This window comes from Stegodyphus dumicola, chromosome 1, assembly GCF_044657685.1.
Source record: "Stegodyphus dumicola isolate Sdum_Otavi_A_Nest chromosome 1, ASM4465768v1".
In the NCBI taxonomy this organism is placed as follows: Eukaryota; Metazoa; Arthropoda; class Arachnida; order Araneae; family Eresidae; genus Stegodyphus; species Stegodyphus dumicola.
Genome location: NC_140768.1, coordinates 185,488,271 through 185,515,405, shown reverse-complemented (window position 1 = coordinate 185,515,405; position 27,135 = coordinate 185,488,271). Strand labels below are relative to the sequence as shown.

Sequence of the window (27,135 nt, the reverse complement as noted above, 5' to 3'; positions counted from 1 at the left end):
TTTGAATAAAAAAGTCTAATTTTTTGCTGATATGCTTAAAAATACACCTACTTTAAGATGATGGTAAAAATTTTGTAGGTTATAATTCAAAAGTTTTTTCAAAAAATTTATAAAAATTATTTAAAAATAGAAATTTAAAAAATAAAACACAAAAAATGGGTAAATTTTATTTGGAATGAACCTAAATTTTAAAATGTGAAATGAAAAATGATAAAAGTTTAATAAAAAAAGAGATATTAATAAATATTTACCAAATTCAATTAACATTGAGGAGCTAAAATTTTGAGAGCTGATATTTTAAAAACTACTTGTACGATTTTTACAAAACTTGGTATTCTGGCATAATTTGAGTCGTAGATTCGAAATATGGAAAAATATTGATATGTTATTTCAGAAAAAGTCCAATTTTGTGTCAAAATACCTATGTTAGAATAGTGCTATATATAAATCTAATATATATCCTAATTTCATGCTTTCGAGACATGAAAAACGCACTTTGAATTTTGTCAATCGGCTCAGTAGAACAGGAAATATAGCACTGTCCCCCCCCCCTTTTTTTTTTTTTTTTTTTTTTTTTTTGGGGGGGGGGGTGCAATGTACATATGGTTTTGCTGTAATGCGGTTTGAGAATTGAAGAAATGTTCCTATAATAGAACAATCATGCAGCTGTCTTTTCATACTAGGACAGACTTAAGATGTGTGACTAAAGTTTAATTATGTAATTAATTTATACATACTCTTCATTGTAAATTTGATGCAAGTAAAATTTATAATCTTTCTAATGAAGAGTATTTTGAATTAAAAGAGGAGATATTTTGAAGTAAAATATTTAAAGCAGTTTGAAATAGCATTTAAGAATGTAGTTATATTTTATTCTAATATGATGGCTGCATTTGGAGTTTTATATAAATTTCTATATGTTACATAATACGATTATTGCATAATATACTTTACTGTTTTACCTGTTCCTGTGTAATATCTTGAGAGTATTTTCAAGATTTAAAAATACAAATTTAACTTTTAAAATATAAAAGGTTTTGATATAAATGTGTCTGTTAGATATTAATGTGAACAAATAACGTTAGAAAATTCGCTGCAAAGGCATCCTTTCTTAGACATGTAACCAGAGCATGCTTTGTTGTAGTTAACTGCTTACCTATTTATGTCTACTTAATACAAGTATTCTGCAATTGAGCGAGAGTTATGTTTTATATGCATCTTTTGTAGGTTGGTTATCCAAACGTTGGCAAGAGTAGTACAATAAATGCTATCCTCATGAGCAAAAAGGTTTCAGTTTCTCGTACTCCTGGGAAAACAAAGCATTTTCAGGTAATAATATTGATTATGACCAAAAAAGTTACATTTTAATGCTGGAGTGTGATGCCTTCTAAACTTCTGATTTTGTTACTAATATGAAAAACTAAAGCTCATATTTTATAGTTTGGTTAAAACAAAAATCATCTTAACAATATGGATGTTTTTCTCTGTTGTGCAAAAATGAATATAAAATCTTTGTTAAACAAATTGATGCCTTAATTAGATTTAGATTCCTCATCAATATTGATCATTCATCACCAAATAACTCATTATTAGCATTTTTATCACCAATTTTTTGCAAGCTTGTGTAGACCACACAAAGTCTTATTATGCTGCCTGTGAAGTGATAATTAATGTGATTTCTGAACTTTATATTTGTCTTTTACTAAATTTCTTTATTATTTGTAGCATGTTGTTACAGCTAAAATGTTTTTGCACATCATGGTATTTTTATATAATTACAAACTGTGTTTTTTTTAGTAATTAACACTAGAACCGCAGGACTTCCGATATGCCTAGCACCGCGGTGCAGGTCATTTTGATTCTAGATAGAAAACACCTAAAAATACGTACAAGTGATTACTTTAGTTAGCTATTTTTTTTTTTTTTTTTTTTTTTTTTTTATGTAACAATCAATATATCTCAGAATTTACATTTAGTATAAATCAACGGAAATTATCTAAATTTTTAGAAAATCATATTATTTAAAATTTTATTTCCTTAAGTTATAATAACATGTCTTTTAAACAAAATAAAACATAATTTTTCTAATTTTGATGGAAAAATGGAGTATATCATTTAAGTTTAGACATAATTGTAGAGAAAAAATAAAAATTGTACCAGTTACTTACTACTTTTACGGCATTTTAAAAATCCAATTTATTTAATGAGTTTTTTATATTTACCACAAATAGATGCTTTGCATTTTGAATCTTGGGTTTTATTTTCACATTTTGAACTGTGGCATTGGACTCCTTTACGCTTAACCTGTTGTCTGTCGTTTTCAGTGGTTGCTATATACCCATGTGTCACCTTTTTTCGCTGAGAGAGAACACACTTTTCTCTCAGTTTTTCAACTAAGTGTTGAATGAATAGCCATCTACTAATAGATTTTCCAGATACTGCTTTGTATAAAACCCAGGCATTGATAGCAAGGTCCAAAATATTATAAAAAATCTGCACTAGCCACCTCCGTGAAGCAAACTTAACAGTATACTTCATTGCCATTTGGTTAATCACCTCCACACAACTTAGTTGCGTTGTAGTAAGCAATTGTGTTGGGAATGGCATCACTAAGCCAACGAATCAAAAGCCAGATAGAGACTGACGTCATGGGACGCCAGAGGAAAACGAACAGTTCCGGTTTAGTTAGCTAAGAACGATGTTTGCATGATGTGGCTAGATAGATATTGTAGCTAGATAAATATTTTATATTCTTTTAACTTGTCTTTATGTGTAAATAAAGCTCTTTGCTTAAGTTTAAATGAAGTACTCCATTTATGACAAGATAGCTGTTAATTCATCGGGTAGATGACTTACGAATCCCTTCTGAGCTAGCCATTGTTCGAACGTAACGCCTTACGTAACATATCATTGTGGCGCCCAACGTGGGGCACGATAACAGCTAAAATAAATTGAAAATGGAGCTTACACAGCTGAAAACCGAAAGAAAATGTCTAAGAACTTCCTTTACCACATGTGCAAACAAAATTGATGCAGAACTGAAATCAGATATTCCTGATTTGAAGCTACTTTCGATTTTGGAACAACAGCTTAGAGACAAGTTTAATCGACTTGAAATTTGCCAAAAGGAAGTAACGTCGCTAATTCTACAATCTAAAGAAGCTGAAAAGGTATATGAAGAAGATTTTATTTCTTCTGAGCCTTATAGAGATAAATATTTTGAACTGTGTTCTCAAATCGAAAAGCTGTCGAAGAATCCTTTACCTACTGAATTACCAGAGAAGCGCAAATTTAAACTGCTGAAGATCGAACTAAAGAAATTCAACGACGAAGCAAAAGAATTTTTGACGTTTTGGAGCCAGTTTTCGAAGATCCATGAAGATCCGACGATTCCAGATGAAGATAAATTCCAGTATCTCCTGCAAGCAGTTGTTCCTCAGTCCAAAGCCGCACGGGTAGTGGAGAGCTTTCCGGCAACGGCGTCGAATTACCCGAAAGCAATCGCCCAGCTTCGAGAGAGGTTTGGAAGAGAAGACTTACTTGTACAGATATACGTCAGAGATCTTCTAAGCATGGTTATGCGTAATGCAAGCAGTGGACGTGTGAAGACGGATCTTCCCACTCTCTACGATGATTTAGAAACCAAGATTAGAGCTTTAGAAAGTCTTGGAAGAACGCAAGAGAAGTATGGTGATTTCTTAACGCCTTTAGTTGAATCCTGCCTGCCCGAAGAAATATTAATTGCTTGGGAGAGAAACAGAAATTTAAAAGAAGCACTTCAGCCTGATGACCGATGCCTTGAAAATTTGATGAATTTTCTGAAACAAGAAGTGAAAGGAGAAGAGATGGTCGTGTTAGCCCGCACTGGGTTTGGTTCTAATCATATTTCTAAGAAAAAGGATACACTAAATAAAAATTCAGATTCTGCCACCTCAGCTGCGTTAGTAAGTACATCAAATTCTGAGAGCCCAGGTAAGCGCAATTTTAACTGTCTCTTTTGTGAAAAACGGCACCCAACTAAAGAATGTTTTTCTGCTAGAAATATGACATTAGAAGCTAAGAAAAATATATTAATTAAAAAAGGGGCCTGTTTTGGATGTTTCAGATTTGGACACACTTTTAAAACATGTCAAGTAAAAAATTCTTGCATGTACTGTAATAAAAATCACCATTCTTTAATGTGTCCCAATCGCCAAGAAAAAGGCGCAAATGAAAAGTCTAAAAGGGACGTAACTGAAACCAGTACATTAACTAATAACTGTAAAACAGAAAATGTTTATTTAATGACTCTAATAGTTAAAATTAAATTTAAGAATGTTGAGCTTAAAGTACGCACATTACTGGATACAGGTTCTCATCATTCGTTTGTCAGTAAAAAATTAGTAGAGAATTTAAATTTAAAACCATTAAGGCAAATTAAATTGAAGCATTCGTTATTCAGTGGAAGAGAAACGCGAACGCAGATTCACGATGTTTATAATTTGTTGATTTCGCCATTAGATGAAACTTTCTCCTTTCAAATCGAAGCACTTTCCGAGAGCAAAATTTGTGGCACAGTACCAAAAGTGAACGATAGTAAAATTATTAATGAACTGAAAGATAGAGGCGTCAGTTTGTCTGATTTGGGTTCTTCTGATCGTGAGATCGGTCTGCTTTTGGGAGCAGATATTGTGGGCGGTTTATTTACTAATAAATCTGTTCGGTTGGAGTCGGTTATTTTTGATTGACACTTGTTTAGGACATGTGTTAACTGGGAAACATGAGTCATTTGGAGATAGCAATGATGACACTGTTTTGAATGCAATTTCGTTGTATGTTAGTAATTATTCGATAAAAGATTTGTGGTCTTTAGAATCCATAGGTATTTCAGATCCCATTAAAAATAATAAAAAGAATTTAGAACATTGTAGAGTTTTGGAAGAGTTTAAAAATAATGTGAAAATTCTTTCAGACGGTAGATATGAACTTTGTTTACCTTTTAAATCTGATGTGGCCGATTTGCCGACAAATAAAGATTTAACTTGGAAGCGGCATAAAAGGATGTGCCAGCGAGCACAAGATAAAGCATTTTTAGAAGAATATACTACGATTTTCCGGGAATGGGAAAAATTGAATATAATTGAAAAGGTAACTGATAATATTGAGACGGGACATTTTTTACCTCATCGGCCAGTAATTAAGGACAGTACCACTACAAAAATCAGACCTGTCTTTGACGCGTCAGCCCGAGAAAGTGGTAAATGCTCTTTGAATGACCTTTTGTATAAGGGTCCGAACTTACTAGAAATAATTCCAGAGATACTTTATAGGTTTCGAATTCATCCAATAGGATTATCTTCAGATATTGAGAAAGCATTTCTGATGTTAAGTATAGCCCCTCAACATAGAGATTTCTTGCGGTTTTTTTATCCGTCCGAGAGTGAACAGATTGTTTACCGACATCGCAGAGTAGTATTTGGGTTAAAGTCGAGTCCATTTTTATTAGCAGCCTCAATTACACATTTATTAGATAATGTACCATCTGAATTTGATGCTATAGCACAAAAACTGAAACATTCTTTTTGCGTAGATAATTGTGTTTCTGGTGTTGCAAATATTGAGGAGCAGGAAGATTTTATTGTAAATGCAAAAGATATTTTGTCACGGGGTTGCTTTAATTTAAGAAACTGGGAGAGTAATGTAAAATGTAAGTATGTTTCTAATAGTACTGGTGTCACGAAAGTATTGGGAATTTTGTGGGATCTTGATAAGGACACTCTTAAGTGTAATTTAAACTTTAATCTTGTAAGTGAAGATCAAAATTTTACTAAGAGAATCATTTTAGCTACAGTTCACAAAATATATGATCCAATAGGTCTGTTAAGTCCTGCAATCTTACCACCTAAGCTTTTACTGCAGGAAACGTGGAATTTAAATCTAAAGTGGGATACTCCCTTACCAGATAGTATTCAAATGTCTTTTAAAAGATGGTTTAGAGAAATAGATGCATTAAGAGATATCGAAATCTCACGTTATGTTGAAATAAATGATTCCACTGAGATGCATGTTTTCGTAGACGCGTGCAAAGAGGCATATGCCACCTGTATTTTTTTTAGAACGAGAACCTCTCAAGGGGTAAAAATTTACTTTGTTAGAGCAAAAACCAGAGTTGCACCTTTGAAGAAAGTAACGATCCCTAGGTTAGAGTTAATGGCTTGCTGCATTGGTGCCAGGTTGGCATATTCAGTGAAGCAGGCTTTAAATGCCCATGAGATTAAAACAATATTTTGGAGCGACTCTAGGGTAGCTTTATACTGGTTAAAAGAACGTGGTGATTGGACAGTTTTTGTCTCTAACAGGGTAAAAGAAATAAATAATCTGTTTCCTAATACTGAATGGCGACATGTGCCAGGGAAAATGAATCCCGCTGATCTGATTTCGCGAGGGTGTTCCCCTAAGAAATTGTTAGAATCCTGCTGGTGGAAAGGCCCGGCATGGTTGTTGCAAGCAAGAGACAACTGGCCTGACACCGAAATATTGATAACGGAAACACTTGAAAGGAGAAAGGTTAGGTTATGTAATATTAATTTGTCAGAAGAGAGAGTCCCGTGGTATGCCATTAAATTCTCAAATTTCCATTCAATAGTTAGAATGGTTGCATGGATATTGAGATTTATCAGTAATGTAAGATCGCATCATGATACTAGACGGGGGGGAGAAATTCTAACGCAGGAGATTGAAAATGCTGAAATTCTGCATATTCGTAATGTGCAAGCTCGATTTTTTCCTAATGAAACCTCTTTTCGGAACTTGTGTGTTTTCAAAGATGTGAACGGAATCATCAGAGTTAAAACTCGAATTACTGAACGCATAGATAAGCCTTTCTTCATTTCACCTATTCTTCTTCCTGATAAATGTATCTTTACTCAAAGACTGATTGAATATTTTCACCGAGAAAACTGTCATGCTGGAACCCAGATATTACTAAGCATATTGCGTGAAAAGTACTGGATTACAAGAGGAAGAAGAGCGATACGTAGTGTTCTGAAGGACTGTATTAAATGTCGACGATACAAAACTAAATCTCTCATCACTGAACCAGTTTCCTTACCTGCTGATAGAGTGGAAAATGCTGCAGCTTTCGAAGTAGTTGGTATTGACTTAGCAGGTCCCCTATTTGTAAAACGTGGGGACAAAGTATGGATGGTTCTCTACACGTGTGCTCTTTATAGAGCAATTCATTTAGAGTTAATAACATCGCTTTCTACTGATGCTTTTTTGTTATCATTTAGACGTTTTGTTGCTAGAAGAGGAAGACCTAGAGTGGTTTATACAGACAACGGTACAAACTTTAGGGGAGCTTATAATAATTTTTTAGAAATTGATTGGAGTAAAATAACTCGACAAACAGAAATACAGAAGGTCGAATGGAAATTCATTCCCCCCACTGCTGCCTGGTGGGGCGGATGGTGGGAAAGACTTGTTCGAGTAGTCAAAGAACTTCTTAGGAGAACATTGGGCAGAGCTGTTCTTACCTATGAAGAACTGGAAACAGTTATGTGCGAATGTGAAAGGGTAGTAAATTCGCGACCCTTGACATATTTATCCGAAGATACAGAAGACTTAGTTTCACTTACACCTGCCATGTTTCTGACCGATAGATCCAATTTAGATGTAACTGATATAGACACAGTAGACACCAATCATCTCAGGAAAAGAATCAGATTTCGTGCAAAATTAATGGAAGATCTCCGAGTACGTTTTCGAAAGGAATATTTAGGACTACTTATTCAGAAACGACAGCAAAATTCACACTTTCCAAATATTCGAGTGAATGACGTTGTGTTGATAGGAGATGATATCAAAAAGAGATTGAATTGGCCTTTAGCCAGGGTTACGGAACTGATACCAGGAAAGGACGGTAAAGTGAGAACAGTTAGATTAAGAACACAAACTAACAATTTAGTACGTCCGATACAACGAGTGTTTCCCCTAGAAATCCAAGATGATGATTTGTCAGGTTCATGTCATCCAAGTGATCCTCAAAAACATCAATCTGCTGTAAAGTCTTCAGATTCTCATTGTGGAGACGACATGAGTACCTCTCATCATTCAGAAATTTCTGGGTCACCCCGATCTCCGGACCCCACTGATGTTTCCGATGTATGTGACAGTTCTAAGACTATAAAGACACGAGCTGGTAGAACTGTTAAGATGCCACTAAGACTGAACTTGATAGACTTAAATGTTTTGAGTAGCTATCCAGCAACTCAAAGGGGGGAGGATGTTGGGAATGGCATCACTAAGCCAACGAATCAAAAGCCAGATAGAGACTGACGTCATGGGACGCCAGAGGAAAACGAACAGTTCCGGTTTAGTTAGCTAAGAACGATGTTTGCATGATGTGGCTAGATAGATATTGTAGCTAGATAAATATTTTATATTCTTTTAACTTGTCTTTATGTGTAAATAAAGCTCTTTGCTTAAGTTTAAATGAAGTACTCCATTTATGACAAGATAGCTGTTAATTCATCGGGTAGATGACTTACGAATCCCTTCTGAGCTAGCCATTGTTCGAACGTAACGCCTTACGTAACATATCAAATTGTATCGGATAATTTTTTGGGACTATCTATAATTTCTACAGTTGGATGCAACAAAACGTATTTATCTTTTTTCCCTTGATAAACAAACTGATGTCTTTATGTCTTAGTACTGTAGTTGCATGCAATTTGGATTTTGGCATTTTTACAGAGACTGGCATTTCTCTTCTTGAGCCTTTTACAGTTCCTATAAGGCTTGTGTTTTTGGATTTAAGTGCCTCTGCAAGCTTCAATGTTGTGAAAAAGTTAGTGACATTTCTGCCTTTGTTTTTGCATGCATCTTTTCTTAGAATTTTTCTCTTTTTCTTTTTTATCAGACAAATTATTATTATTATTATTCTGAAAAGAAGGTCAAGCGATTGTTAGGGCACTTCCAGGGTTATCATCACTTTCATTTTCTTCATCTGAATTCAAATTTTCTTCATTAGTAGGCAGGTATTCATCCTCGCTACTCAAAATCGAAACACTCTCATCATTATCATCATTTTCAGATAATTGTTATAAAGATTCCAAAGCTTCCTGAACAGTGTTAAACAGTTCTGAACGACATCCTGACATCTTATCAAACCTTATACTAAATATAGAATAAAATCAACTTTAAAAAAAAAATCTTTCGAAATATTCATTACCATTTTCCACTGCATTCGAATGCAGTTTGCGTTTCGACCCTTAACCAAAAACCTGCAGTATTCCTCTCCTGGTGCAGTCCATTTGAGTAATTTGAGGGTGATGCAGGTATACTTTACAGTTACGAGAAAATGCATCTGTTTTTTTTCGTCATATACACATAAACATTTCCTACGAGTCATACTGACCCGCTTCGCGGTTCTAGGTATAAGTGTTAATAATCAGAAATATATTTATGTGATGAATTTTCAAATTCAATAAGGGCACACCAGCGGCCGAGCGGTAAAGTCGCTGAACACTGGTAGTTCGATCCGAGGTTCGAATCCCACGAACGGGCTGGCTGCATGGGCGTTTTCGTGGTTTTCCCCATGTGTAATGTGTATACGAGCCAGTTTCCCTTAGAAAGTCCTCCACGAAGGCATCCCTCCCCTTAGGCAGATAGCCCTCAAGGCTTTGCCATAATTATACACACACAAATTCAATAAGTTACCGTTTACCTTAAATTAATAAAAGTTATAAAAGGAATTTTTTCAATTAATACTTTTCGTGTGGTTACAAATTAAACATCGGTTTGAGTCAAATTGACCCGCTTCGTGGTTCTAGTATTAAAGTAAAGCCATTTAATTTTTTCAAAGTTATTGGATACTGCTGAATGTTTGAGTATGCAGTAATTCTCTTGAAACTGAGTTGTACATTAAGAAAGAAGCATTGATAATTGTAGGTGAACTAAAAATGTTTGTTGTAATTTGTTCAAATGAAATCATATGCCAATGAGTCCTTTAATGCTGTTGTAAGGTGCTAACATTTATTATGGTAGATAAAATTGCAGTAGATTAAAATAATATTAACATATGTATTTGATATGCAAGCAGAAAAATCTAAAATTGGTTTTCAGCATTCGGTGATTAAAAGGCATTGACAAAGTCAAATGGTGTTACTCACCAAAAGGTATCTTTTAAAGCATAAGTAACAATGGAAATTCCAAAACAAAAATGCAGTTATCATTAATGTATATGGAGAAAAATTTGTTTACAATTTTTTGACCAAAACTTTCACTTCGAAAATTAAATTCGACAAGAATTACAAGTATATGACTTGTGTAAAGTAAATAGTATGCATATGTACCTGAATCTAGTAATTTTAGCACTTTAGATGATTACTGCAGCTGACACTTTATATAATTTAAATATATTGATATTCAAAGCAAATTATACTTTTTATGTAGTGATCAAACAACTTAACTGGCTCTAAGCATAGGTTTGTGTTGCCTCTGCCTGTAACCAACTCTGTGTACCATGTGCTTAGCAGAAAGACAGCAAGTGAAATTGTAGTAGTGATGACAGTGTGTTTGTCTGAGACAAAAGAGATTTAATATATTTTCTCTCTCCTTACTGCATGCCTTCATAGTGTAATTGGAAGGATGCTTGCTAGCAGTTGGGAGATTCCGAATTCGAATCAGGCCAAGGGCATTTTCCATGTTTCCTACTCCAAAATAAACTTAATAACTTGGTAAATTTCATTCCAAAACCACACAGCTGTCACAGATGTGTTTTAAAGATATGCAGCTGAAAGCAGTATCCCACTGAAATCCCAGCCTACACCTTGATGATTCCACCTCTGAATGTGTGATGTCTGATTCATGTTCTGGCCTGATTTTGTATGATTTGTTCTTTACAGATCCTTACATGCTTATCATCTGATTCCAGGGCTAATCTGGATTAATCTATGAACAGCACATTGTGCCCATCTGAAAAAGATCAACAGCTTTGACATGCTTAAATGCATCTTTTATCCATAAAATTGGTTTGATAAAATAAGTAAAAGGAAATACTGCCAGCAATTTGGAATGGCATGCAAGCATGAGTTTCTTTGAAAAACTCGTGCAATGAAAATACTTATTATTCTGCAACATACGTGAAAGTGATTTTATAACATTTCGTGGTGAAAAAAGTAATGTTGTAAAATATCTGATACGAAAAAACATAAATCAGATGTTGAAAGTCTAGACAAAAATCGGAATGCGAGCAGAATTTTTTGTCGCTTAAAATATCCTGATTTTAAACCTAGCATAAAATGCCTTTCACAGAGTTTTTTATTTGACATATATAATATTACAGTGCCACAGATCAGGTTTGCCTTTTGTTTAGGAAAGTTTTCTGATTCAGTTGTTGCAAAGAAGTATTCCTGAGCTAAACTAAATTCTTCGGCCATTTTCAATAAAATGCTTTTAATGAGATAAAAGATAAAATAAAAAATACTGTTTAGTATCTTCCTAATTTCTGTGTATTTAATGCTGATTATTAATGAATTTAGTAAATGAAATATTCCTATATCAAATTGTATTCCTTTCTGTACAGATTAACTACTTTTTATGACTGGCTATCAGAAAGGTGTGACAGACCTTCTGAAAAAACACCAAAAAGAATTAATCATTATCGGTTGTTCATGTCAGTAAATTTAGGAAGCAGGAAAAAATACAGCTTCTACATTCCAATGAACATAGAATCAAATGTTAGCCAATGAGTTCTCTAACTTAAAGAAAAATGCTAAATGAAAAGTGAGTTTTACAAAAAAAAAAAAAAAAAAAAACTTTCCACTAGTTTCATAGGAAAGAAATAAGTTTTTTTTTTTTTTTTTTTTTTTTTTTTTTTTTTTTTTTTAACATTAGAAACATTAGAAAGGCAAATGGAGGCTTTTTAAAAGACTTTTCTTGTCTTTATCAATAGCTTTGAACGCATTTCAAGTCATTGTTCTGTTGTAAGCTTGTAAAAATTCGTCAAGCTGATTCAAAATACTTATATTAAGAATACTGGATTTGCTCTACCATTTCATAAAATAAATTAATAAAAATAAAAATGAAATATTAACACAGATAACTATCATGTAATTGTAAATGTTATATACTACTTTTTTTAAAATAAAAACTTATATTTCATTGGCATTGTTCCACATCCATGAATCTGTAATGCTACTATTTTAACCTTTTCCCATGGGGTACACGAACCAATTTTTTTATCTTATTTAGTTTCCTATTTTAACAGGAAGAAGCAGAATTATAAATTGAGTGGGTGTTATACATCCTAATCTATATTAAGGGGAAAATTATAAATCCCAGGAACAGGTTAAGAAAAATGCATGAAAATATCTGGTATGCTCTTGGTTGAGAAAAATTTGAGTTACAATTTCTGTTCAATAATTTTCATATCTTTTACCCATCTGTTTCTTTTAGCATGACGTAAAACACTTAAAATAAATAGAAAATAGGTGTAAATGTAAAAGATGCAGTTTCATGTTTTTGGCTTAGTGCCTGCAATTTATGAACCAGTCAGATTCTAGTAATGCCATTAATATATTATAAGATTTCAGGATTTCCATTCAAGAAGACTTTGTGCACACATACACGATCTTCATTTAAGTAGCATGTTTTTTAGTTTAGAGAAAAGCTTCTTTCAGCATTAAAACTGTTTTTTGGTGCTAATCTAAATCAGATAGTGATTTTGTCACTTTGAAAATAAACTCAAATGTGTGATTTTATTTGACTTTTTTAGAAATTAATATTTTTAAAATGTTAAAAAAATATCATCAAATATGTGAAACTAATCACATAAATTTGCACTAAAGTAAAATTACTGTCCTTGTAATAATTATGTTTTTGTTTGTTTGTTTCAAATACATGTTTTCTTATTTGTAGTGTATGCATTTTTCAAAAAGTCCTGTACATTTTATTTTCATAAATATAATGAATTTGTATGTCTTTCTGTTTTCTTTTTTTTATTTTATTTATTTATTTATTGGTATTTAGACACTTTTTGTAGATAAAGACCTTTGCCTGTGTGATTGTCCTGGTTTAGTATTTCCAAATTTTGTGTCTACCAAAGCTGAAATGGTTGTTAATGGTATACTACCTGTAGATGAATTGAGCCATTGGGTTGAACCAATATCACTGATATCCTTTTATTTTTGGTTCAGAATCTTAAATATTATTTAATCAAAGAAACCTGTGCTAAATATATTATTTTCTGTGAATGTATTATTATTTTGTTTAGGGCAATATTTACTTTTATTCTAAAAAATTTCATGAAATGTTAATTTTACTGTGTTAAACTTATGCTTGACATGATAGTTTAAATAGTGGTAATCTGATATGTTCGAGCAATCAAACTGGCTGATATCATAGGGTTTTCATGGCTCATTCCAGAAGCAAATTTATGAAGTGAGGTACCTACTTCTCTGTTCTCTTAAGGGCCTCTCATCTTAACATAGGGCATGTTTACTATTTTTATAATTTATAAAAGCACCTTGTCATTTTGACTCAAAAATCCACCTCCGAGTTCTTTCCATATGTAATATAAATAGAAGCCATTTTACTTTTGAATGATCTTGTAGGCTTACATAGAATATCCTGTCCTTTGTTGTAAACAACCAAAGTATCTAAAGCAAGTGGAATTGTTTCTGAATTACTTTTCATGTGAACTGGATGTAGATCAAATGTTTTACTTAATTGAGAGGAGGTATTATGTACTTTCATAAAGTGCTATTTTTATTATGTGTGAAGTGTGTTTGAAAAATTTATGCATTGTTATCAACTTGATGCAGTGAACTTACTTAACAAATACTTATGAAGAGTCTATCTTGATTTATTCGGGGGAAAAAAAAAAATACAGCAAAACTTGTCATGTTTGGCTACATCAACTCATCATGTCTTTTATCCAATTTTTTTTTGGTGAGTAAAGGTGTTTTTTTTTTTTGGGAGGGGGGAATTTGTGTGCTGACCATATTCTTTGAACTTGATAACATACCTGAAAATGTTTTAAAATGAGTTTGGTAGATTATGGCACACTAAGGCTCGCTGCCTAAGGGAAAGGATGCCTTTGTGGAGAACATTCTAAGGTAAACTGGCTCATATACACATGGAGAAAACCACCAAAATGCCCATGCAGCCAGCTAGTTCATGGAATTCGAACCTCGAACCGAACTACCAGTGTTTAGCGACTGCTGGTCTCTGGTGGGCTCAAAAGAGATAAGAAGTTGTTTCTTTCATTAAAACTTATCTTACACTTTAAAATTATACCACACCAAATTTTGCCTTGAATCGAACCCAGGTCTGAACTACCAATGTTCAGCAATTTTACTACTCGGTCACTGGTGGGCATTTCCAAATGAGATGGACTTGCTTTGTTATGTTTAGTTTGTGCCTGCATGTGACATTTGGTTATATCACTTATAATTGTATTTGGAATATTTCTGCTGTACCTTAGCAATATGCACCATGGCATTCACGTTTTTTGTATCATGATACTCCAGAGCTAAGCATATGTGACCACATAAAACATTAAATGAAATTAGAATTTTTTTAAGAACTTAATGAATTTCTCTATGGGCTGAACATAGCCCTTTTATAAAAAATTAAAAGAATTCTTCCATGTTCTTATGGTTCAGACCTAGGTTAAATTTCTTTTAGACATAGGTTTGATTCCAGTAAAGCTGTGATTAGCTTTTCTAGAAATTCTCACTGCAATCCTCATATTTCCAGAATATCACCTGAACTGAAAGTGATTGAGGATAACATTGTGCAACCCTTTAAATGGTAGTGAAGAATATAAATAATTAAATATACTCCTCCTGTGATCTATTTTGTGGTACAGTAGTCAATACACCACTTTACTGAAGACTGATTAGATTCCATTGAGGTAATGTTAGTTCAATTAGAATTTTTACTTAACTCCTCCTAATATCTTTATACTGTAAATATTATGAAATACTTATGTAGACAATAGCATATATAAATTTATAGCCATTTATAATTAAAATCACTGTGAACCAGTACCTAGAATATTTTATAACTTATAGTTTTTTAAACTTAAATATATAGTACAGTCAAAAGTCGTTAATTCAGACACCCATAATCCCGAATGATCTATAATACGGACCTCAAAGCTACAAACTTTCTGCGCATGCGTCGCGTTGATGCATGCGCGTAAGACCTTTACGGCTGCAAATATGTGTGTGCGCATGCGCAAAATACGTTTACAAATGCGCGTTTAATGTATAACGGATGATATAAGCTAAGCTAAAATTATCTAATTCAGTTAATGTTGCAGATTGTGTGGTTCCTTAATCTTCGAATTGGATCCGGCTTATTATTTTTTGCAGACTGTTAGAGCAATTTTATGAAAGTAAGCTTGAACTTTCGATTATGTCAAATAGAATTTCCGATATATATTTACTAATATGTAAAGGATCTACAAAGCGAAAGTATGTTTCAAAGTCCATTAAACAGAAAGTGGAATTGCTGCAAAAAATGGATAAAGGCATATCCTTTATCTAACCATTCCGAAATCTGTTTATCAATTTCATGCTGCTCTGGGGGGGGACGCCGCGCAATGAATTGGAAGTTGATCTGTCAGCACTATCCTTTTCTTCAGGGCAGATATTTTTATTTTATTTGGCTTATAATTCCTTACTAAATGTAGTATTTCATCTCAATGTACTCCGTCTTTGATATGATTTAAATCAAATTCCTCGTCATTATAATTCGCTTCCAATAGCGAAGAAAGTTACACAGAGGTTATTGAAAACAAAAAATTTCGATTGACAAATTAGTCGGTATTCTCGACACAGCAATTATAGGATTTGAACAGCGGAACTTTGTAACTGAACAAGAAATTATGTCTATTTATAGAATTAAAGAGAAAGTATTATCACATAAAAAATGAAGTAACCTAAGCAACTTACATTAAAAGAAATGTTTAATAAAGTAAACAAATAAATAATAAGCTTTTTCTTTTTGTAAATTTTGATACCCTTTAGCTCATAATTGTTCTTTATTTCATAAATTACGGTTTCATATTTTTAATTTTATAATTTCTGCATGCCATCTTACCAGATTTAAATTGATGATCTATAAACCGGAAAAATCGATAATCCGGAATCACCGAAGTCCTGACGAGTCCGGATTAACGACTTTTGACTGTATTATATGGTTATCTTCGACCACTCGTCAATAAGTAAACAAATAAATACAGTCAAAAGTCGTTAATACGGACTCGTCGGGACTTCGGCGATTCCGGATTATCGATTTTTTCGCATTATAGATCATCAGTTTAAATCTCGTAAGATGGCATGCAGAAATTCTAAAATTAAGAATATGAAACCGTAATTTTTGAAATAAAGAACAGTTATGATCTAAAGGGTATCAAAATTTACAAAGAAAAAAAAAAAAGCTTAATATTTATTTGTTTACTTTATTAAACATTTCTTTTAATGTTTAAGTTGACATAAGACATAAGTTGTTTAAGTTGCTTCGTTTTATGTGATAATATTTTGTCTTTAATTCTATAAACAGACATAATTTCTTGTTTAGTTACAAAGTTCCGCTGTTCAAGTCCCGTAATTGCTGTGCCGAAAATACCGACTAACTTGTCAATCGAAATTTTTCGTTTTCACTAACCTCTCTGTCACCTTCTTCATGTCTTTATCCATTTTTTGCAGCAATTCCAATTTTTGTTTGATGTACATCGAAACATACTTTCGTTTTGTAGATCCTTTGGGAGCTCCAGCATCGGAAATTCTATTTGACATAATCGAAAGTTCAAGTTTACTTTTATAAAATTGCTCTTACAGTCTGCAAAAAATAATAAGCCGGATACAATTCGAAGATTAAGGAACAACGCAATCATCAACATTAACTGAAATAGATAATTAGATAATTTTAGCTTATACCGTCCGTTATACAAAAATCGCGCACGCGAAAACGTATTCTGCGCTTGCTCACACGCATATGCGCAGTTGTAAAGGTTTTACGCGCCCGCGTAAACGCCTATGCACATGTGTCAACGTGGCACATGCGCAGAAAGATTTTAGCTTTGAGGCCCGGATTATAGATCATTCCGGATTATGGGTGTCCGAATTAACGACTTTTGACTGTATTAAGCTTTTTTTTTTTTTTTTAATTTTGATACCCTTTAGATCATAATTGTTCTTTATTTCATAAATTATGGTTTCATATTTTTAATTTTATTACTTCTGCATGCCATCTTACCAGATTTAAACTGATGATCTATAATCCAGAAAAATTGATAATCCGGAATCGCCGAAGTCCCGATGAGGCCGGATTAACGACTTTTGACTACTTTTTCCTTTATCCATATATTTTAAAAAATAGTTTATCCTAGATATTGTATTTTTTCAGTGCATGAAAAATATGCAAATATTTATGTCAGTATGATTTAATTTCACTGAAACTACCTACTTTTTAGAGTTAAAAACAATTAGCGTTCAGTGTACTACTTGAATATTTGCATAACTGTTAAACATGACTAATTAAGAGTTAAAGATTTTTCAGAGTTCAATAATTTGATTCAGTATTGCATAACAAGATGCATTGCTTTCCTTCATGTTTAGTGTATTTCTGTATGTATTATTCTTAATCATAGATTAAGTTACTAATTTAATCCCACGGAATATTCTTGAGTCTACATATTCTGTAATGCTGCCTTCTCCTGCTGAAGGTAAAGATATCAATAGTCAACCCACAGCTGAAGAATTTTTAGATGCCTATGGATGTAAGTACTTATTATATTCCTCCTTTCTTTATCTCTTTGGAAGAGATTAAAATTTCAACTCAGCCAGATACAGTCATTTTTATAGTGATGCTTTATCCTATTAACAAAAATTTTTTTAACTTCAATTCACTTACAAATGATTTTCATTTAGAGAAAAAGTTCTGTGAATGAAGATCTAACTTTTTATGTTGATTTCTACAGTGAACAATTCTAATTAATTAAATGCTGACTGTATTCTGTATAATAAAAAAATAAAAATTTCACATTTTTATGTGGAAAAATTCATCAAGTAATGGTTTCAAAAATGCTAGGACCGACTGCATATTCAGTGAAGGATATTGATGCACTTTTGATATGGAGCCAGTAACCGTTAAAAGAAGCTGTTGTCTTAACTTTTGGATTTAAGTCATTAATAAGCATGAAAAAATAATCCAATTCAGTAAATTTATTCTAATATTTCCAAATATTAAATTTTTTTTTAACTAAACAACATTGCATTACAGTAAAAAACATTAAAATATTTGTCCCTCAGGGTGCATTTAAAAGATTTATTTTATTTTTATGAAACTCTGCTTTTTCAAAAGATTGAAACTTTTCATAAAATTCTACTGTAATTGGAAGTGCATGTCTGAAGTCAGCATTTAAGGAAATAAACCAGTAGCTTCCTTTTCAAACATCATCATCATCTCCAATGTATTGCTGTGTCATGCTGAAAAATATAATTTCATCATATATTTCAGAATTTTGACACATCTTCCACATTCTCTCACGTACACATCTGAATGCATTCTCTAATGAAATTACAACAGTATCTCAGTAAATATCAAGAACTACTTAGAACTTCAGAATTAGAATTCAGAAGTGTGTATGCCACATGAAGGTTAGCATTAGGCAGTTTGCATTAATAACAACAAATGGCACACTATGGTTTTTTTTTCCCCTGCAAACTATATATTATTTCTTTTATCATCTGGGATTCTCATCTCATATTGGAGCTGATGATGTATTTATTAAGGGAGCTGATGATGTATTTATTAAGAAATTACTATTTATCATCATAAATCTGAACAAAAATATAGTTTAATCATATATGCTGGTTTTCATTTTGTTTCGCATGACATTCTTTTATTCTTTTTCATTGGCCTGTGAGTTGCTTTTGCTTAGTTTTCTTGTCAGCAGAGAAAATCTTTGCTAGAGCATATTTTTAAATAAAAATGAAATGAGTTTATGGTAATCATTGTAATTGTTATCTACAAATAATATTTTAAATGATTTTGTTTTAATGTTCTATCTTCTCCCATTAGATAACAGAGGATATATGACTCAAAGAGGACTGCCAAATAATGCACTTTCTGCTCGTCATATATTGAAGGATTTTATTGATGGAAAAATTCTGTATTGTTATGCACCACCTGGAATAAAACAAGAGGATTATCATAAATTCCCTGATGTTCGACCTGTGAAGTCTGTGCAAAATACAGCAAAAGTAAATTTAAAAGAAATTTTATAGTTAAATTGGAATAAATATTATAGTCTACCTAAAGGTTTGCAAAATTTCTTCATAAAATGATTGTAACATACATGAGACATGCTTTTCTTTCATAATCTCCGAAATATTCTCTGTTGGATTGAAATAGCAGTTCCAGGATCTTACCTTGTTTGGAACACTTAACAAAGTATTTTTTATATGAGCATTTAATATGCTGTCATAAAAAGTATAACATTTGATATGCTGTTATAAGACATGATTTTTTATTAAAAAAATTAATTTACTTTAGACCTTATGTTTTTCTATAGCCTCTGATATATTCTTTATTAGATTCAAATTCTATTTCCAACTATTCTGCTTCATTTGGAAATACTTGACAGAATAATTGTTTTATAAATGCTACTATCAGTGTATTTTCATAGATTTATTTTTAGTGCTAAATCTTCATTTAGAAACACATGACAGAATAATTTTTTATAAATGCTCTTAATACTATCAGTGTTTTTTTTTTTTTTTTTTTTTTTTTGTAGATTTATTTTTAGTGCTACATCATTTTCTTTTAGTTTCATTTTAAAATTTGCTGTAAAACAATTGAAATGTAAGCAGATGCTTATTATAATGCAGAATATAGTTCATTTAGCAAAGTTTTGATCTAATCTAACCATTTAATAATTTGTAGTAAACTGGCAAAAGTTTATTAAAGCCTTTTGATGTGTTTATCGGGCTCTTTTTTAAGTTGGAAACAATTATGCCCATGCACCCTTCTTTAATGTCATGCATTTTCAGTGTCACTTAAATTGTGAAACACAGTAATCATGCTGTAAATAAAATAAATAAAAAGTGTGCTGAACATAAGCAAATTGCTTGAAATTGCTATCTATTTAGAATTTAGTAAATTGTTATCTATTTAGAAAAAAAAAAAAAAATATGTATATAGTTTCACTTGTGGTAAAAAAAAAATTGGTACTTTTCCATTAAATGTGCATGGTGCATTTTCTGTAGCCTGTTGGCATATTTTGGCTTTTCGTTTCCATACACTGTTGGCTTCATACTAGATGCATTCACCCAAAGTTTGTTGTTCCCCCGCCCCCAACTCTTCTTAACTTTTTTATTAAATTTCTGTTGGTAATCTTCTTCCTCGATTTCTGGTGGTTTCATCAAGGAGAAATATGATGAAAAAACAAATAGATGAAAACAGTAGTTATATTTATTGCATCTGAAATGATTAAATAAAATATACAAAACTTAATTTTAAAATAAAATTAATTAAATACACTAAAAAGAATCAGACTGAACAAGAGGCATAAAATTAAAAATGGCATTTGGACTAGTTAGGAACATTTTATCTTTGGAATACGTACGATGCTTTATGAGTCCAATTAAATAAGAGTCTAAACGTTGATGGGCAGTCCCTTTTTGGCATTTATTGCACCATTTTGCATAACAGATATGGCATTTAGTGGTCTCAGTGAAATGTTATGGATGATTTACTGTGAAATGTTCATTATTGGCAATTTGGAAATCAGAAGATTTATATCCAATTCAGTAATCAGAAAATGTGATAGTTTCATCCTCAACATTTTATGCCATTGTGACATTTCTCAAATTTCTGAAATTCATTTGCAGTAAAAGGAATAGCTGTGATTAAATGAAATGCTGGTGATTAAACTTGATTTCAGGGACAGCAATGTGAAGACAAGTGTTGTCAGAAAAGAAGCTGAACCAAACTGGCAATGCTTAATGCTGAGGTAATAGTCCTGAACAAAAACACCTTCAAGTGGCAAGACTGTAACAGAAAAATACCAGAACAGTATAGAAGTAGAAGTAGTTGCCTGCATTTTTTCCCTAGTTTGCAAACTTTTGCCATCATTCATACAGTAATAAACATGAAATATATATAGTTCAATTTCAGTGTATTTTTTACTTTGTCAGTTTGTATTATTGAGTATGATTAAATTGAATTCTGTTTTAAATTTTTGATTAAGAAAAGTGTTCACTTTCATATTTATAAAAAAGGGGGGAGAAGCATCATCATCATTAATACACGTATTTTGTTGCATAAAGAGCTTTGAAAAAAGTCACCCATGTGTATTATTATCTTAAATTTTGATCTTAGATTGACTTTCTCCTGTAAATTTCTTGAAATAAATAAAACAATATGCATAAATTTGTAAGCACATTCTATATTACAAACTGCAGTGAATTCATCAAACGAATTGATGTAATCATAAAAAATAGGAGTTGAATATTTAAATTCTCAATTTCTTGAAGTTTTATTTTATTTTTATTTATTTTTTATTTATTTACTTATTTATTTATTTATTTATTGACAAAAAGAAAAATTTTGTTAACAAAATAAAAAATATTTTAAATAAATTTAAATTTTATATTTATCTAAACAATAATAATAGTATTCCAAAGGGGGAAAAGTTCAAATTTATAGCATTTATTTTTTTCTGAAACTTCAAGTTTGGTACCTTGTTGGTTATGCTTTGTAATTTAAATATATTGACAGCTATATATTAAATTCTTAAACAAAATTTCCTTTAAAATAGTTCTAACAAGTTTAATTAATCATTAAATAACTTACTTTAATTTAAACTAAAAGTTAAAAAAAAAATCATGAAACCTCTAAGTTTTCATTGAAGATTTATGAAGTAGGATGAAACTTGAGAATAAATAATCACAACCTATTCTCTTTTTCTTGTTTATTAAATTTTTCTTAGACGCACATGTAAAAGTACATCTGTTTTTATGTAAAATATTATGACTTCTGTATTTCTTATGATAGCTTGTTACTTGGTGGCATTGCAATTCTGCTAATATTTGTAACTTTGGAGAAAAATTACTATAAATTATCTTCATCATGGCTTATAGACACTCGTTGGTTAATCATGTTTTCTTATTAATTTACAGCTATGAAAAAAGTTCACGTATAAATGTATTCCCAAACAAAGCAGTTATTCTTAGTATAAAAATTCATAACTGAGTTATTTTTTTCTAAATATTAAAGTAAAGAAGTTATAATATATGAATAAAAGTTAATAAAATCTGTATCTTCAAATCTTTGAATAATATTTATATCACACTGTTAATTAATTACCTCCCTTTATACATTTTCTAGTGCATTATTCATGTTTGTTTTTAATAGATAGGAAAGTAATATAAACTTGGACTTCAAACATTTAAAACCTTAAAATCATTGCAAAACCATATTTGCAACAAATATGTAATTGAAATGTCTTTGTGGGCCACATAAAATTGCTTTGGGACTGCTTGTTGTTTGAGACCACTGGCTTAGATCACAATCATCAAACATGTGTCAGCTCTGAGTGCCACACTGCATATGTGCTTTTATAAAGTTTTAAACAAATTTTGATTTTTCATGATTTTGTGGTGAAAATTTTGCATTTTGAGTCAAGTGTTTGTCAAAGTTAACTCTTAAAATAATTCTTCCTCCTTTTCATTTGCTTGGATTTAAAAAGAATCTGGAAATTATAAAATTCCGTTTTCTGATCATCATGTATCAATATTATTCAGATTATAATTTAAACTAAGGGTAAAACATTAATTCTCCCTCTCTATTCTAAAAATAGCAATAACTTTTCTGGATTGTGTCATTTCTAGATCATTCTATGACCTGCACAGCTCTGATGATGTAATAATTGCGAACTGAAACTACCTTTGTAAACCAAAACTTTTCTCTTCGCGTGCTTCCATCTTTCATAACTACGCATTTCAGCTTCTGTCTGTGCTGCGCTTGGACACAATTTCACTACGCTGCTTCCTACTGCAATAATATCAATAATGGGTTCTTTTCCGTTTTGCCGGCGCATTAAGTGGCCAATAATGGTACAACTGATGTCAAACGGAATATCTTTGCTAGTAACCTTTTACGCCGCATTTTCAAAACAAGTCGCAACCATTTCTTTATTAGATTGATTGTTTCTTTCAATACTGGCATACAATTACATAGCATTGTTACAAGATAGTTAAATTTTATGCCCTAAGATGATTCGCAGTAATTAAGTCAATTGGAATGCAATCACACTGCTCACCCGAAAGCAAAAATATAGAAAAGACAAAATCATGGGTTAAATTCATCAATTCTAATCAGTATGCACTAGCGAAGTAAAGCACTACGGTTTTACATAATTTCTGAGTAACCTGTTCATACGAATTGAAATAATTCTTGCATTTAAACTTGTATTTCAAATTAAAATTTAACTTGAAATTAATGTATATAATTACTGAGAGAATTAGATTTTTGAAGCATAGTTTCCATGAGATGAGATCACTTGGGGTCACGTGATATGAATCGGTGAATCAGGATGTTGAACCATGAAAGCGTAGTAAATTCTTAAATTAATGTCTTTTTACAAATTATTGTCTTTATTTGTTGGCATTTTACAAAATTTTAAACCATATTAAAATGACTATGCCTTCAAAATAAAAAATTCTTAGAACTAACATTTTTTATGTGTATACTGTATGTTGTCGTCAACAAAGTCTGCTTGGCGAGATTTGCGGCGGTGAAACAGAAAAGTACCCAATAATGTAAATGTTCTTGAACAGGCACGATTAGGGTGCCAAGTGATCTCTGGCCACACAATGCCAGTTGGAAATAAAAATGGAATTAAAATCTCCTCGATTGCCAAGTTTAATTGACAAAGTCAATACATTAGCTTACGATGCAATCAGAATACTTCCTCTTCGATATTGGATAACTACGCATCAACAATGCTCCATCTTTTCCTGTGCTTTTATTATGACAACTAGCAGCTTCGCTGCCAGCCTTTGTCTGGCTTTTAAATGTACTGGAAAAATGGCTGAAAGGAACACCAAACATTAAATTTAAAATCTGCGTAGAATTTTACTCTTCAGAACAACTTCATAAAAAAAGTCATTAGGTATAACAAAATTACAATGAAATAAGCAATATCCCTTAATACAAATATTAATTATCCTAATAAATAAATTAACCAACCTCCCTTTGCAAAATCTTAAGAACTCAAATGATATAAAGGAGGTTAAGAACTTTGTTTCCTAAAAAAATCACTCAAAACTTTTCAATATCTCAAAAACAGTGAAATGAGCAATAAATAACATTAAAGAATACAAAAAACAAAAAATTCTGAAAAGCAAAGTATAATTAATGATATTTTATCTTATATTTCCAAGAGAAAAAAATTACAATAAAATAAGCTATATCGCTTAATACAAATATTAATTATCCTAATAAAAAAATTAACCAACTTTCCGTTGAAGAAAAAAAAAAATCATGCAAAACTTTTCAATATCTTACAAACAGTGAAATAAGCAAAAAATAACATGAAAGCAACTCAGAGAACATAAAATTCCATGCAGAATTTTACTCTGCAGAACAACTTTATCAAACAAAAAAACAAAAAAAAATCAATAAAAATGTAATATATATATATAAAAATGACGATGAAATATGCCAATCTCTTAAAAACAGTGACATAAGAAATACGATGAAAAATTGTTGCCAAACCCATATTTCTGAAAGAATGAAACTATTCAAAATGATGTGATTTCATCAAAAATCTATCGACAACAATAAGTCAGGAAAATTTATGCCAAAATCACATTTTTAAAGATGTGAGATGTGAGAGTGTATTCGGAAGCTTCATTTAAAATTTTTTTTTTAAATACAAAATATTATCATTTTTCGAAAATTCTTTTTGTAAAAGCAGTCGCAAGGATGAAAGATTAACGTGTCCAAAAATCAAAGAAAAAATTTAAAAAATTCTAATTTGATTTTCGAAAAAATCATTTCGAGGTGCACTGGCTCTTGTTTAGATGCACCTATGTACCGAATTTCGTAGCCGTGGATCTATTAGCTTACGCGCAGCGCGAATGAAAGACACAATGACACAGACAGACTCTTTCTTTTATTACATGTAAAAATTAGTCGGTCAGGATAGTTGCCTGCAGCCTGAGACCTCGATGGAAATTTAGTTCAGCTCTTCAAATCATCGTTTTGTGATAAATCCAAGATAATGTGAAAGAAGTGAATCATCAAATTTGTTTTCTCAGTGTTAAAAAAATAACCGATCATCCTTCTGCTGTGGTGTTTTTCATGTGCTTCAAAAAATAATCACGCGTAGTGTGTACAGATTGAAAGTAATCTCTCGATAAAATTGATAAGTTTGAATGCCTAGTGAAAAGGAATATTGAATTTGCTTCGCCGATCTCTACAATATGTAGAAAAAAAAAGTGCTTTAAATCATCAGTGAATTACCGTTTAGGAGATTCAGCATTATAGCGGGCTCAAGGTCGTTGAACTGAGTTTGTGCTTTGCAAGTACGTGCGACAGAAAATTATTTGTGCTTCATCCTTCTTCTAAATAGTACTTCATCAGTCAACAAGCTTAAAAAAAAAAAAAATCTGATGTGTACACCACATGACTTCCTTGTATGGAATATTAAATTATACGCATTTTTTCTTGCATTTAATTTAAACTTATTAGATTGAATTAAACCTACTTCGCCGACACCGCATAAACCACAATAGAATAAATGCATTCTTTAAAATTCACTTTGTTTACCATAGTGACACTCTGGCGCTAGGTTCACTTAACGGTATTATATATCGTTCATACTGTAACTCGGAATGCACAAAATTTATATCATTTAAAGAATTATCTAATCGTTGCCACATGTTCTATTCAAATACTATAATAAAACTAGAACGATGTATAAAAGAAATTAAGCAAACTAAACAAAAAAGAAACAGTTTTTCACAGACGATTGAGTATTTCTCATTCAATTAATTCAGTTTTCACTTCGCGACAAGGCAAAAATACATATAAACTCAATATCTGTATTAAAAATTAAGAAGTAAATCTTAAACGCTTATTTCCTCGAAAAAATTCCAGAAAGGATTAAGCATGATTTAAATAATAAATGAAGGTGTTATCTTTGTTGTTGCGAAGCTAAGTTTCTCTAGATTGGCAACAAATCCGCTATCCTGCTGTTTCAAATGTAAACAAGAGCAATGGCCGTCATCAAAAACATTATTAGGCTTAGCGGCACTTAAACAATTTTTAAATTGTTGATAATTCTAAAAATATTGCACAAAGATTTACTAAAAACATAAAAACCTTAACCGGAAAATAAGAACAACATAATTCAATCATTTTTAAAGCAAAAAATGTACAATTTAAAAACATATAAGAGTAAACAAACTGAGATCACTGAGCCGGGTAACAGAGTGGATATATATATAAATATATTTATATATGTTTGGTGCGGCTGATATCAACCAAAATACAAGGTGCACATCTACATGTTATAGCAGTCCTGTATACAATATTTCAACATTCTGAGGCTACTCGTTTTTGAGTTATGCGAGATACGTACGTACGTAAGTACATACGTTCGTACAGACGCCACGAACGTACGTAAGTACATACGTTCATACAGATACGTTCGTACAGAGATTGTGCGTACAGATACATTCTCTTCAGAATTAATTTTAAAGCAGTTTTATAATTTTTTTGGAGGAAAAGAGTTTTATTCTGTCCTTACGTACAGATATCATTGAAATACATCGTTAAATTGCATTTGAAAGAGGTCAAAATAAGATATTTTCGTTGAAATATGCTGCCTGAAACTTTTCGCAATTACAATACTTCCTTCGTAGAAGGAAGTAAAAAATCGTGTGAATTTTACTCAGGAAAGAAACAAAATTATTTAATATGCTAAGGATTCTAAACTTTTTATTTTGGTTAAAATTTCTGCAATTTAAATGATTTGTGCTGTTTTGCAAAAATATGAAATTCTTTTTCATTAATTTTTTTAATTTTTCATAAGTATGTGTGAGCAAATTAAGTAACGAATTATAAGCT

At 31.5% G+C, this 27,135-nt stretch overlaps 1 protein-coding gene across 2 annotated transcripts in view; it reads left to right on the top strand.

Moving 5' to 3' along the window:
* The window catches only part of Ns3 (nucleostemin 3), a 74,194-nt gene that overhangs the window by 39,319 nt on the left and 7,740 nt on the right, over positions 1 to 27,135 (top strand). For both annotated transcript variants that reach the window (XM_085823725.1, XM_085823722.1), the window contains exons 9-12: positions 1,228 to 1,329; positions 13,012 to 13,155; positions 17,650 to 17,773; positions 19,078 to 19,259. In XM_085823725.1, coding sequence (XP_085679851.1) covers positions 1,228 to 1,329; positions 13,012 to 13,155; positions 17,650 to 17,773; positions 19,078 to 19,259 — 552 coding nt within the window. The remainder of the gene's footprint in view (positions 1 to 1,227; positions 1,330 to 13,011; positions 13,156 to 17,649; positions 17,774 to 19,077; positions 19,260 to 27,135) is intronic.